Source organism: Schistocerca gregaria, chromosome X (assembly GCF_023897955.1).
Source record: "Schistocerca gregaria isolate iqSchGreg1 chromosome X, iqSchGreg1.2, whole genome shotgun sequence".
Lineage (NCBI taxonomy): Eukaryota > Metazoa > Arthropoda > Insecta > Orthoptera > Acrididae > Schistocerca > Schistocerca gregaria.
In genome coordinates this window covers 341,080,436-341,095,582 of record NC_064931.1, presented here as the reverse complement: position 1 = coordinate 341,095,582, position 15,147 = coordinate 341,080,436, and the positions used below count along the sequence as shown (strand labels likewise).

Genomic DNA, 15,147 nt, shown 5'->3' with positions numbered 1-15,147 from the left:
ACATTGGTATATTTGAATGGGTTAAACACTAAAACAGGAATGAAAACTTTACATAAATGTGTTGAAACATGATAGAAAAAGATAATGTATCACAAAAATAACACTAAATGATCTAGATTACCACTAACATTGAAACAAACTAATAACTTTCAGATTGGAGAGAGTTATGGTTGTCTGACTGTTTCACTATTGAGCTGTGTGTAATATGTAACATTTGATTTAATGATATAGGATAATGATTAATGTATTCTTCAAATGTTTGTCAGCACCATGAGTTTTTGTATTAGAGATCCATTATTTCCAGTGCTTTAAACAACTGCATCATCGTGTATGTAACCTCAAGAGTAATATTATTTTCAGTTCAGAGTTACTAACATTTAATTTTCCCCTGAAAATCATGCAATTTGACAGTTGAGTGTGAAACATTTGAAAACATGAGACTTGTAGCATCTGTAGCACATTATATAGGATAAACCACCTTTGCCCTCAAGACCCTCAATACTGATGATGAAAATGTTCAAATACCTTTGTGGTTCATATGCTTGTGCTTCTTGTGTGTTCATAAATTTGCCTCTACAAAGGGAAAATTTTTTTTTAATCAAAATGAGTTTTATTAGAGTAACAAGGAAAATGGTGAGCTCATAATTGGAGAGGTGATGGGCAAAAAAGTGCCTTTTAGCTGTGAGGCCACAGACAAGTGTACATTAATGTGCTGCTATGTGATAGCAGTAGAGACAGGAATAACAGGTTATGCAAGTGGGACAACTACAGGTTTAATGTGGACCATGGATGGAAGTTCGCGTGAGTTGTTGGTGTTGATCAACCAAAGTGCAGATGCATTCAGTTAAGGACTTGAAATTAGCAGAGATAAAATGAGCAAGATGTTTCTGTTTGCACTTCATAATAAAGGTATGTTGGGCCAGTGAAGTTATGGTAGCTTTTAACATTCACACATTATGCTTTGGAATCGGTGCAGCATTTGTAGAATTATTGGAGTTCCAACATGGTGAGAAAATAAATGTTATTTATTTGGTTGGTAGTCTATCCATCCACAAGGTTATTTTATATTGATATTAGTGTAACACAGCAATTCCAAATAAATAAAAGGTTAACAGACATACAAGTGTATAATTACTCATAGATGTGGTAAATTGCAAAACTAGTTTTTCACTGTCTATTCACTTCTCATCTGGAGTTACTGCACACATTACATTCACAAACACCTTGCTCTGTGCTCCCGTTGGAGGCAGAGTTACCTTAGGAAGAAAGCAATTATGCCATATACCTGCTCTGCTATGATTTTTACTTAGTGTGTAACATGGGCAAGAGCAGAGTTGACGATCCAGTGGCAGAATTATCTGCTGAGCTCGAACAGCCTGATTTCAGTGGCTGCTTCACAACCCATGCCATCTCAATCCTCCTCACAATACCAATTTCTCTGAATTGCGTAGATGGTAATTGTCTTTGTGACGCATCTGTTGTTTGCTCAATCCCCCTGGTTTCAGATTCCATTAGATATATCCCACACCAACTCCCTCCCTTCTCTCCATGTCCTCACAACACTCATTCTACACTGCCTTCTTCATCTTGTCTATCCCCACATGCAACTCCATCTGCCTGTACCATAGTGAGTTCACTGGTACCATATTCATATCCCTTACACTTGCTGCTTCTCCTTCCCAGTCATTGCCACCCTTCACTCCAACCATCCTACCTCCTGAAGAGGAGCTTTATCTGAAAATTAAGCAACATTTTCGGTCTTTTTTTAAATGCCTGTCAGTCAGTCAACAAATCCTAACATTACACCTTCGATTATTTACATTCCACTGGAACTTTCCCTTATCACATTTTCTGTAGTTCAGATTTTCCAAGTACGTTTTACACATTATGTTGTCAGGTAGTTGGCAAAGAACCTTCAGTTTTTAAACTCCTATTGCATTATAAAATACTTTGAGATATCTGTTGCGAACAGGTGATTTAATATGTCTGACCAGATTATTATATGGAAATGCCGTAGTAAATAATACACATAGTGATAGTGTTTGATAAGATCTGCAAGACTTCCCTATTCAAATTATAACAATTTTCGTGTTTGTGTGTCTAAGTTTATGTGATGTGTAACAAAACAATTCTTACTGCTTCTTTTCTTTACTACAGATATTACTTTGTTATGTCAATTTGTAGGGAACAGCTGATGGAATTCTATGTTACTGTCAAAAGTCAACATCACTGTATGCGGCAATACAGTCACAGAAGACTTCTGTAATGTATTGTCAAGCAATGGATGCACTTGATGAACACCTGATTGGATGTGCAGAAGTCGTTCAAGTGAAGAATGTTTGCCTGAGACGTGCTGGAGTCCGCTGCCCCTTTGTTCTTTTGTGCGAAGTACACAAGCAGCGGCTGTTGAGGCACATGTGTTGCCCTGGATGTGGTATTTTCTGTACACAGGTTAGCTAAACAGCAAATCCAAACAAATATTTCGAAACATGAGCACTGTAGTTAATAATCATTTGTGCATGCTAGTTTTCTATAACTAAAAAATTAACAACCACTTTTCATAGCATTAATTAAATTTTTTACTTCAATTTTCGAGGTTTCAATCCACATAATCAGGTGCATATATTCATACCATTCCATGTTCCCATGCCTACCTGTCTTACAGAACTTTAGCTATGTGATTTATCTACTGTGTTGTTATAATTAAAGCACAGCTACTCACAGAGATCCTATATGGGCTGTAATTATTATATGGCAGTGAAACTTGAGAGATATGCTAATGCGTTAGTGCGGAACTGATTTATGCTGGAAAAAAAAAATATTGCCAACTGAAAGGTCTGAGGAGAGACCCAATGCCGTTTAGAGATGATGATGATGATGATGATAAATTTGAAAACACATGTAAGCTTGGCATGGCACCTGGAAGTGAAGGGCATTCTATCCTGGTGGAAATTATTGATGAGGTAATTGTTGCTGTAACTCACCAAGTAGTATGTGCCCCTGGCAGTGCTAGTGCTGGTGCAGTGTCATGAGAATTGCCCATCCCATGGTCAACAGTACAGAAAATTTCTACATCTACATCTACATCTACATGACTACTCTGCAATTCACATTTAAGTGCTTGGCAGAGGGTTCATCGAACCACAATCATACTATCTCTCTGCTATTCCACTCCCGAACAGCGAGCGCGAAAAATGAACACCTAAACCTTTCTGTTCGAGCTCTGATTTCTCTTATTTTATTTTGATGATCATTCCTACCTATGTAGGTTGGGCTCAACAAAATATTTTCGCATTCGGAAGAGAAAGTTGGTGACTGAAATTTCGTAAAAAGGTCTCGCCGCGACGAAAAACATCTATGCTGTAATGACTTCCATCCCAACTCGTGTATCATATCTACCACACTCTCTCCCCTATAACGTGATAATATAAAACGAGCTGCCCTTTTTTGCACCCTTTCGATGTCCTCCGTCAATCCCACCTGGTAAGGATCCCACACCGCGCAGCAATATTCTAACAGAGGACGAACGAGTGTAGTGTAAGCTGTCTCTTTAGTGGACTTGTTGCATCTTCTAAGTGTCCTGCCAATGAAACGCAACCTTTGGCTCGCCTTCCCGACAATATTATCTATGTGGTCCTTCCAACTGAAGTTGTTCGTAATTTTAACACCCAGGTACTTAGTTGAATTGACAGCCTTGAGAATTGTACTATTTATCGAGTAATCGAATTCCAACGGATTTCTTTTGGAACTCATGTGGATCATCTCTCACTTTTCGTTATTTAGCGTCAAGTGCCACCTGACACACCATACAGCAATCTTTTCTAAATCGCTTTGCAATTGATACTGGTCTTCGGATGACCTTACTAGACGGTAAATTACAGCATCATCTGCGAACAGTCTAAGAGAACTGCTCAGATTGTCACCCAGGTCATTTATATAGATCAGGAACAGCAGAGGTCCCAGGACGCTTCCCTGGGGAACACCTGATATTACTTCAGTTTTACTCGATGATTTGCCGTCTATTACTACGAACTGCGACCTTCCTGACAGGAAATCACGAATCCAGTCGCACAACTGAGATGATACCCCATAGCTCCGCAGCTTGATTAGAAGTCGCTTGTGAGGAACGGTGCCAAAAGCTTTCCGGAAAATCTAGAAATATGGAATCAACTTGAGATCCCCTGTCGATAGCGGCCATTACTTCGTGTGAATAAAGAGCTAGCTGCGTTGCACAAGAGCGATGTTTTCTGAAGCCATGCTGATTACGTGTCAATAGATCATTCCCTTCGAGGTGATTCATAATGTTTGAATATAGTATATGCTCCAAAACCCTACTGCAAACCGACGTCAATGATATAGGTCTGTAGTTAAATGGATTACTCCTACTACCCTTCTTGAACACTGGTGCGACCTGCGCAATTTTCCAATCTGTAGGTACAGATCTATCGGTGACCGAGCGGTTGTATATGAGTGCTAAGTAGGGAGCTATAGTATCAGCGTAATCTGAAAGGAACCTAATCGGTATACAATCTGGACCTGAAGACTTGCCCGTATCAAGCGATTTGAGTTGCTTCGCAACCCCTAAGGTATCTACTTCTAAAAAACTCATGCTAGCAGATGTTCGTGTTTCAAATGGTGTATATAACACTAGCACTCTTACAAGATCCAGACAGTGCAGCAAATGATATCTCATGATCTACAGCAAGGTTCTGGATTTGCTCTTCAGTTTCTGGCATGGATCAACATTGATGATATGTGGCTAGGCAGTGTTCTATGGAGTGACAAGGCAGATCTTACAGTACAGGGTGCAGAGAATACACTGAACTTCAGAATTTTGGGGTACTGTTAAACTGTGTGTTGTGCATGAAGAGCCATCGCACTTACCGTATGTGATTGTGTGATGTGGATTCACAAGTACCTTTATTCTTGGTCTGTTCTTCTTTTGAAGAGAATACATCCAGAGGACGTATCAGGAGTACCGTGATGTCTGCACATTATTGAGACCTCCTTGTACAGCATGTGATTCCTGCCTTGGAAGAATGCAACTACATGGAAACCATTGTTTTCATGCAAGAAGGGGTAACACCCGATGCCACTCACTCAGTGAAAGATCTGCTTAATGCAACCTTCCATGAACTTGTCCCAGGTTATCTAAATGCGTGACCTCTAATATAAACAGATCTGGTTCCATGCGGCTTTTGGCTCTGGGTATATCTAAAAGCACACAATTATCAGGGACACATTCAGTCTCTACCTGAAATAACCTGTTGCTTAGATTACACCGGAACTGCTGTGAACAACTATTGATCATGTTGTTTCACAGATGCAGCATCATGTCAACATCTCCAGTGCTCATATTGAACATATTGTGTAAATGGCAGTTAATAATGCAATCAACATTATGTCATTCTCACTTGTTTGACCTTTTCTACCTAATCCATTACATATAGAAACATTTCTATATGTCTTTCTTTCATTCACAATGAAAGATTTTCACCTTGTGACCAAAATTGGAACTAATTTTTTGTATAGTGTAAATCAGTTCAACATTAATGCGTTAGTGAATCTACCAAGCTTTGCTGCCATGTGATGATTACACCCCACGCTGGATCTCTGAGAAGCTGCACTTTAGTTATAGCTCCCTGGTACATGGGTTAATAAACCAACATGTTTATAGTTGTAAGGCACAGAGACCCATTTCATGTTTTCTGCCTGAAACCCACAAAGGGGCAATATAATTTAAAGCAGTTTCAGTTCACTAGCCCACATTTCAAAATTTAATATAGTTAAGAACTGAGGTTCTGAAGACAGCATAATACACCTGAATGGACAAGAAATCCATCATAAAGCACACAAAATTCACGATTCATGAAATTTGTAAAAATTATACATTTTTCACTATTATATTTGCAACACCAATAAGGATACCAAATAATTATTTTTTTCATAGTGTGTGCATACAATACATTACGAAAAAATATATGATTCATTTTGGGGGTGATTTGCTGGTATACAGAATGCAAAGTTTAATGCACAAACCTGCCACCTGTGGGAGCAACAGTGCCTCTAACTGGGCTTGACATTGAATTGAGATTGAATAACAGATATGGGTACATCATTACATACATTTCAGTTCTACGCCAGAGCTTGTCAGTCATAATGGCTGATGAGCTGCTGGCGTACCAGGTACACTGAAGCAGTTGCTGTGACATAAAAGGAAAGACAGCTGACCAATGTGGTGCTGAAACCAGTGTGCAGACATTTTCTCTGTGTATGTTCTTAGACTGCATAGTGATTTAGCTGCCATTCTCTAATCCAATTGTGTAAGTCAAGACACCAGAGTGTTTGCAGATCTGATTGTCCACTCTCATGAACTAAGACAAGAAGCTAACACACACACACACACACACACACACACACACACACACACACACACACACACCACAAACATAATTAACAAAACTGCCAGTTTTGTAACTGGACTCCCAGAGTATAGTGCATTTTGAATAGGCCAGTGTGAAGGGGAAAGACTACAGTTAACTCTGTTAAAAGTTCTTGTATATATGTTTATTAAAATGGAAGCTTAAATTTAATGCATGAAGTCAGAAATAACAATGTCTTAGGGAAAGCTGCTGAAATTGTTGATCAGCAAGGTGAACTGTACACTGTGTTACAGCCAGCTGGCCATATTTGAATTTGTATGTTAAAGTTCTAGCCAACTGCAAATCTTTGGAGACTAGTGGAATATTTTGTAGGAATTGCTGTTACCAGCTGTCATGTTTCAGCCTTTCACTACTACAGAGCGATTACTAAGTCAAGCAGTTGGGATGTGAGTTTCTCCACTGATGAAACTTTAAACAACCTTCTCGCCATATGACAGCTGTTTTTTTCAGGATATATTACTCTACAACTGATAGCTCGCACTAAAGCATTACTGGATTCATGTGGATATTCCTAAAATTGCCACTAATAAATTTCTTAGCAGAAGAAAAATATGAAATTGACTTATTTGTAATTTCGTGCCATCATGTTATGCTATTCCCTTACATTCATTAGTGGGATTAGCAGATGATATGTACATTTTGTCTCTAAAACCATCTGCTGCTTACCAAGGACTTCACCAGTATTACGTTAGTGCAGATGCCATTGTGCTGAGGAAAAACAAACTGCATATTGGGGTGGAGATGTTCCCCAAGGATAAATGCACACTTGTGTTGATCCATTGTGCCTTCCAGAATGACAAGATCACTCAGGGAATGCCACAGAAACATTCTCCTGACCATAACACTCTCTTCTGGTTGCAGGGTGTTTGCTTTCAAATGTTTCACTTCGTACATGCCTATAGCCAACTGTCCGATGAAGCATAAAACATGGTTCATCTGAAAAGGCCACCTGTCGCTACTCGGTGGACATGTAATTGTGGAACTGGCATGCAAATTTCAGCCTTCATTGCTGATGAACAGCAGCCAGCATGAGTGCGTGAATTAGGCGCCTACTGCAGAGTCCCATATGCAGTTCAGTAAACGGTCATTGAGGAGACACTGTCAGTAGCCAGTTAGTTCATCTTGCTGTCAGTTTCTCAATAGTTGCACATCTTTTTATCTGTGCACATCTTCACAGCTGTCATTTGCCCCTGTCATTATGTGCCACAGTTGCTTCGGCATCAATTGTGGATAGTGCCATTTTGCCATATGAATAGTTCCTTCTTCCTCTGTGTGTGTCATAATTGATATCAAAATCTACTTTAAATGATTGAGGGATGCTGTGTATTATAATTACTCATACAAATAATAACACAGATTTCCAAATATTTAATGCAAACACAGTTCCTATATTCCATACAAGCCAAGAGTTGCTTTAAGGAAATACAATAGTGAAAGGAGAAAGAAATCACTCTGCTCGTGGGTTATACAAAGTTAATTTGGTGATAGGTATCTCGAGGTGGCGCTGGACATCAGCGGCATGTGCAGGACCCTAGGCAGTGCAGTCTTCTGATGTGTGCTTGCCCTTTTGTTGGATGAAGGTGAGTAGGTGTAACCCAACAATGCTCCCCTGTATCAGAGGCTGCCTTGTGGTATGCGAGGAGAAAATGTCTGTTGTCTCCTAGACCTCGGAGAGAGCCGTCCTTCCCACGGACAGAAGCTGCCGTTTGTGGTAACCAGAGCATTGGGTCAGAAGTGGACCTGGCATTGATGTGCTCCCCATGGGCAGATGCCATGAAGTGAGGCCAGCAGCTGGAGATGTCACTGGCATGTGAGACATGTGGACATACAGCTCCTCGAGAGAGGGAACATGCTGGGTCAGCTCCTGTGGTCCACCCAACAGTTCTGCCTGTGGCAGGACCTGGTCTGACACCGGCCCCCAATGATACAGTGGGGAGAAGGGGGGGGGGGGAGAGTGGCTGGAATAGACAGCAGCTGAAGGGGCTGCAGACAAGGGCAAGGTCAGTGCAGGAGGCCAGACTGAGGAAATATAACATGCCTTGAAAGGTGGAGGAGAGTATGAAAAATAAGGTTCCAAGAGGTGGGTCAGCTTGAAAGTGAACACAGTGGTGGGGAGGCAACTCCTCCACCCATGGGCATAATTGGTTGTAATGGTGGGGCACCAGCCTGTCACTCGTCCATAACATGAAGATGCGCGGTGCGTAACGGCTGGGATACAGTGCTCACAGCAGTCAAAAGGGTGAGCCCAGATGGAGGATGCTAACAAAGGAGGTGCACTAGAGGTTGAGGGATGAGCAGCAGGAGTAGCAGTACTATGCACCATTGGTGCCAATGCAGCAACTCCTCTGGGCTTTTCTCGCTGATAGGAGTAGATGTGTGAAAACGTAGACAATTTGTAAGCACCTCTTCTTCTGAAGTGTTTGCAGCTCGTGGTCTAGCAGCTAGTGTTGCTACCTCTGGATCACGGGGTCCCGGTTCAATTACCGGCCAGGTTGAGGACTTTCTGTGCCCGGGGACTGGGTGTTTGTGTTATCATCATCATCATCATCATCATCATCATCATCATCATCATCATTCCTGACAGTGGCTAGATTGGACTGCGAAAAAAATTGGACTGTGGAAACTGGGACTTCATATGGGTGCTGATGACCACACAGTTGAGTGCCCCATGAATCAATCATCATCATCATCTTCCAGAGTGTCCCTGATATACTACTTCATCTGCTTCTTGAAGATCTGAATGAGGTGTTCTGCCTGCCTGTTGGGCTGCAGGAGAAATGTGTGCACAATGGCTTGGTGGATGCCATGCTGTGAACAAAAGTCTTGAAACATATGAGAGATGAACTGTGGCCCATTGTCCACCACCAGGGTGCTATGAAGCCCTTAAATGGAGATGATCTGGGCAAAGGCACAGGCATTAAAGTCCACCATCATAGGGCAGTTGTTGACAGTGAATGGGAAACAAGAGTAAGCATCAATCACAAGTATCCAAATTTTTCCAACAAGGGGCCCTCGAAATTCAGATGGACTTGTTCCCGTGGCTGCATGGGTGATAACCACAGTGAGTGATGCTGATGTGGGGACACAGCAATTAAATGTTTAATTTCATTGTCAACACCTGGCCAGTAGATGTAGTGGCAAGCAAGAATCTTTGTTTGAGAGGCCCCCCAATGGCCATGATGTAAGAGCTAAAAGACATCCTGTCAGATGGGAACCAGAATGACATCCTGTGGAATGGCATGTTCCTTCATCGACAAGATCATCCTATCAACAAGAGTCAGTCTGTGGTGTGGCTCAAAATAATTACGTATGTGGTCTGATGCTGAGGCCACAGGTTGTCCAGGCCACCCTTGCTCAATGCATTACCTCACGTGGCAGAGAACAGGATTCATGCTATAGCATGAATGATGTGAGGGCTCGCAATATGAAAACCATCCACTTCCTTCTGAGCTTCCCCATTGAGATAAAAGCAAAGGATTTTGTCCCGTTCAGAGCTGGGGTTTAGACCAGTAGGAAGACATAGAGCGTGTCTGCATTGGAGGGCTGAGCCATCGGGCGGAAGTGAATCCCATTATGATAATGGCTGAGGAATTGAGCCCACTGTTGCAGTCTGTGGGCCGTCTTATCTAGCAGGTGTGTGGTGGGGCCAAAGAGAGAGACTAAAGGCTTGTGGCCTATGACAAGATGAAACTTCACACCATGTAAAAACGGACCTCCTTCTCAATTTGAGTATGACTCTGTTGCACCATGTTGAGTGTCTTCAGGGGAAATGCTGTTGGTTGCTCCAGATTGTCATGGTTGTGATAGGCCAGCACAGCCCCTAGCTCAAACAGGCATGCATCAGTTGCTTAGGCAAGCTGCTTACCTGGCTGAAAAGTACTGAGGCAAATGGCCGAATGAAGACTGTCCTTCAAAGCTGTGCTTGTTTGGTCACCTGCAATCATCCAGACATCTTCCTACAGTAACCATTTAAGGGGATGCACTATGGTAACTGTTTGAGGGATGATTTTATGATAATAAGCAACTTTGAATAGAGAAGCTTGGAGCTCCCTGTGCTTAGTGGGTCATGGAAAAGCATCAGTGGCAGTGATGTCACTGTGTGTTGGTGAAATCCCCCTTGCCAGGTAATGAAATGTCTGACATTTTCAATAGAGGGTTGAAAGACATCAGATTTATCCAAACTGCACTTGAGACATGTGTCCTGCATTGTTTGAAACAGAACTTGAAGATTCCGCAGGCGCTCCTCAATGTACTGGCCTGTGTCCACAGTATCGTCCAGATAGTTGATACAACAGGGAGCAACTTGTGTGAATTGCTCCAAGAAATGTTGAAAATGAGCCAGTGCACTTTGTACTCTAAAAGCCAAATGTGTATGCCTGTAGTAACCATATGGTATGTTGACAACAAGCAGCTGTTGAGATTCTTCGTCAAGCGGAAACTGCAGATGATATACCTTTGATAAATCCACCTTGGTAAAATACTGTTCTTCTATCAGTTAAGTCACCGATGCGTTCGAGCACTGGATGAAGTACATGTTGATCACAGACTGGGCAGTAATCACCACCTTAAAATTGCCACAGAGATGGTGCTTGTTGGACGGTTTCTTGATAATTACAAATGGTGTAGCCCATTGACTGGATGAAATAAATTCAGTCGCCTCCGAAGCTGTAAACCTGTCAAGATCATCCATCATTCAATTGATTGCGAGGAAACAGTGGCACTGGCCTTGCCTGAAAAAAAAAAAAAAAAAAAAAGAAAAGGCCTCTCTCTCAGTTCAAGGGTAAAACACTTAGCCCTGCTGAGCCCAGGCAAAAAACCATCCGAAAAACTCTTGCAAAGTTCCTGATACTGTACTTGGTCAAAAACCAGGTTAACTAAATTGCCCACTGTGAACCCAAACACTGTGAAAGCATCCAAGTCAAACAAGATTTCCATGAAAGCATTTCCACCACAAGATAAATTAACTGATGGACCATGGCCTTGTATGCTGTGCCCATTATAAATCGTCAGAGAATGGTGATTGTTGTCTTTTGCAACTAAAAAGAAGACATGTAGCTGGAGAAAACAGTGGTGCACTGAGGAAGAGCGATGCATAATAATTAATAACAGACACTGCAGAGCCCTTATCTACTTGCAGCTGAAACGGCTTTCCATTAATATGCTCATTGATGAACAACTTGTTAGAAATTGTCACAAGGTTGTTTCAAGCAGGACTAACAACATTAATGTCCAAGGGTTGTGGGGCTGAGGGTGTGGTGTGAGCAGACTGTGATTGACGTACCGCCTCATTGTGTCCTTTCTTCTGACAGTGATAGCAGGAAGACCAGTGCTTAGGACAGTCTGCCAGTCCTGTTGAACTAAACAGTTGGGGCACAACAGAAGGGGTTTGTGGGGAAATAACTCATCATGGATGTGTTTGTGCAGCATGTGGTTTACAGGCAAGCTGCACTGCCACAATTTCTGTCTTCAAGGACATGCCTGAATGTGAATGTCTGCTGTCGTCCAAGCCGACAGTGGCCACGTCCACCCAAGAACCCAGCTGACAGCCTGCCACATTGATTGAGCAAGAGAAAGGACCTCTTCCAAAAAGGGATCTTCAAACTGTAACACTTGCTGGCGGCTTACTTATCAGGAGCCGGGTAATGATAAAATCCTGTACCCTAGTATCAATGCAAGATTTCTTATGTTGGGAGATAACAAAAATAAACACTTCCAAATGAAACCCTACAAATCTGCAGGCCAAGCACTATACAGTTGAGAAGGTTGTTTCCTGCATTAATAAAACTCTTGAGTCTGCCTGTGATAATAAAACGACTGAAGCAACCTATTTTGTCAAGTGAGAGGGAAGAGGGTTCTTGAGGCAGGGCCAACGTTCCTACCAAGTGTTACATGGATGGTAAAATCAGTGAAAGAAAAAGCGCCTTAAAGACATTGGTGTCTGTTAACCTTGAAGATGGTGAAATGCTGTCGTAAACACTTTTCGTATGCCTTCCAGTCCTCCGTGGACTCATCATAGGCAGGATAAGGAGGCAGATAGGCTGGTAGTTACTGTGGCTTTGCCAGTAGTCTGGTCAATGCCCTGTCCAACATTGTGATGTGTTCCTGCTGTTGCAGTTCCAGATGCCACTGGCTTTCCAGCTGCTGCTGCTGCTGCAGCAGCAGCAGCAGCAGCAGCAGCAGCAAACTCTGAAGCACCACCTTGAAGGACATGCCGGTGAACATTGGCAAGAAGCACGTGTTGAAGGTCCAGTTGCCCTCGTAGTCACTCATGTTGTAATTACTCACTCAAATAACAACATGCACAGAGTTCTAAATGTTTAAATGCAAAAAATAGTTCTGATATTTCATACAAGTCCAGAGTACAAAGCAAGGCCAAGTTGACAATACAAATTACAGTACATCCTGATAGCTGAGTTGAATTAATATGATGAAATGAAATAGCAAAATTAGAGAGAGAGAGAGAGAGAGAGAGAAAGAGAGAGAGAGAGAGAGACCACGTGTTCCAGTGTTATATGAAGTTAATTTATTAAATGGTGTGTCAAGGTGGCATTGGCCATTGGTGTCATACACAAGATGAGAGCCAATGCTGTGTACAGTCTTCATAATATTTCTGTGGTTATGGAAAATGTATCTCACCACCATCTCCTACAAACAGTACTTAATTTTTTGATCTGAATATGGCCTTTCATACACCGCTGACTATGTATGTTCTTAATATTTCTGTGCTCCCCACCAAGAACTGGTATAGAAACCCTTTATGCAGATGTAGTATTATTGCTATCAGTTTTGATTATCTCACATCATTGTTAGGCAAACGATAATTGATGATCAAAACTGGTACAGTATGATTTTCAATAAGTATCTAAATGCTGTGTGGCACCACCAAGTAAAAATATTAATTAATGAGGGTAAAAAATCTGCTATTACACTCTTACATTTGCTTCCCTCATTTAAAATGTTCTGTTTATGACTTCACAGTTAACAGTGTTTGTTGTGGCACCAACAAGAAGTCCTTATCCAAAAGGACATGCTTCTATGAACATATGGACTCTGTTTTGCAACCTCCTTTCGAACATGGTTATTAGTTCATTACTAACATAAAATGGACAGTAAAAAAAAAAGTGATGTGTTCGTAATCAATCTTTTCAGATCATCTTTGTTTAGAAGTACCCTAAATTGTAGGAAATGTTAGCTAACTGTGAACATGCCCCAAGGTCTTAAAATGCACAAGAGTTTAAATGCTCTTTAACCATCTGATCAGTTTCTTGCCTTTTCTCAATAACTTTCGTATTCATTGGCATTTCTCTTCTTTTCGTCCTTCATAGCCATCCATCCCTAGTTATTACATTTGCTTCAATATTCATCTTCAAAGTGCAATGCCTGTCTCATTACTTGTTTGTCACTGTACAATTTGTTATCCTCTCACCTCATTCACAATGCCTTTTATTTCAAATCTTTCTCCAGATTTAATCTACCAATTTGCTTAAGCACTTTTCTGTGGAAATGCAATTGTTTTCTATTGCAGTTACTGTTAACTACATTGGATAATATTGTTTGCATTCAGTATGTTTGTCTTGCATTTATTATGTTGTCTCTACTGCGTATGTCAATTTGCTGATCAATATTTTGAGTTACTTGTTCTTTTACACAATGTTTGTCCTTACATTTTCTTCTTGTCCCTTTTTTCCATGCAAAAGATGCAGCTCTGTTTCTCCTTAATGTATAATACATATTTGTGTGTGTGTGTGTGTGTGTGTGTTTTTTTTTTTCTGTTCACTTACAGAGGGATAGCTCTCAAGTAGATGAGCATGAGTATTTTCATCCTTTACCAGTTGCTCTAAAGCTATAAAAGCTTTTAAGAACTTTAAGTCATAATGATGTCATGCTGTTGAAAATTTTTATACGTGTTGATAAATGTGTTATTGGACATTACTTGAAAATCTATCGGATAACTGCATTTCATTAAGCAGCATAATCTTTGATATAACAACTGGATATTTCATGGACGTATGGGAACAGTGTGGTTCAAATTTCTATCTCACCATCCAGATTTAGATTTTTTGTAGTGTCACTACTCATCACAGAGCACTTTAAAGCTTTCAGTCACTGACTCATACATATGTCTGATCTGAAATGTTTCCTCAACTTAATCCAAGTAAATCAAAGTCATTCAAGAACCTTCGCCCCTCCCTGAACCATTTATTGGAAGCTTCAAATCTGCTGACAAATATCTTAAAAATGTGTTTTGTAAGCCACTTCTCACCCATTTTTAAACAGATTTATGTTTTATTTTAGGTTTTTTTCCTAATTGACTTGATAAATCTTCCATTTTTGTTGTACACTTCTTCAGTACCTCATAATCTATAGTGTCCATCTACCCACAACATTAGGACCCTTTATATTGTATAGAAACTTTCAAATTTCTTGGCTTATCTTATTTGTAATGTTTCAGCTGTTGGGAGGCATTCACTAGCATACAGACACTCTGTTTAAATAATCATGTTGTTATGGCTTATTTTAGCTTATCTTGAAATGACTCTCATCTTGTTAAAGTGTGAAAGTTTGTGGCACCTGGTGACATTAACATATCTCTCGCTAGTTTTCAGTTTTATAGTTTCCTTGAGATATTTAAAACTGTCAGTGAAGTATCTGCGCTAACAGAATAGAAATGCAGAAAATTAAGTCTGAAAACAATTTATTGACC

General features: G+C 40.8%; 1 protein-coding gene across 8 annotated transcripts in view; it reads left to right on the top strand.

Moving 5' to 3' along the window:
- LOC126298513 (uncharacterized) overlaps positions 1–15,147 on the top strand; it is a 350,018-nt gene that overhangs the window by 162,748 nt on the left and 172,123 nt on the right. For 6 of the 8 annotated variants that reach the window (XR_007552615.1, XM_049989865.1, XM_049989864.1 and 3 more), the window contains one exon: positions 2,185–2,451. The exons of the other annotated variants lie outside the window; for them this stretch is intronic. Coding sequence is in view for 5 of the 6 variants with exons in the window: in XM_049989865.1 (XP_049845822.1) it covers positions 2,185–2,451 (267 nt within the window). In the remaining variant the exon portion in view is untranslated. The remainder of the gene's footprint in view (positions 1–2,184; positions 2,452–15,147) is intronic. 8 annotated transcript variants of the gene reach the window in all.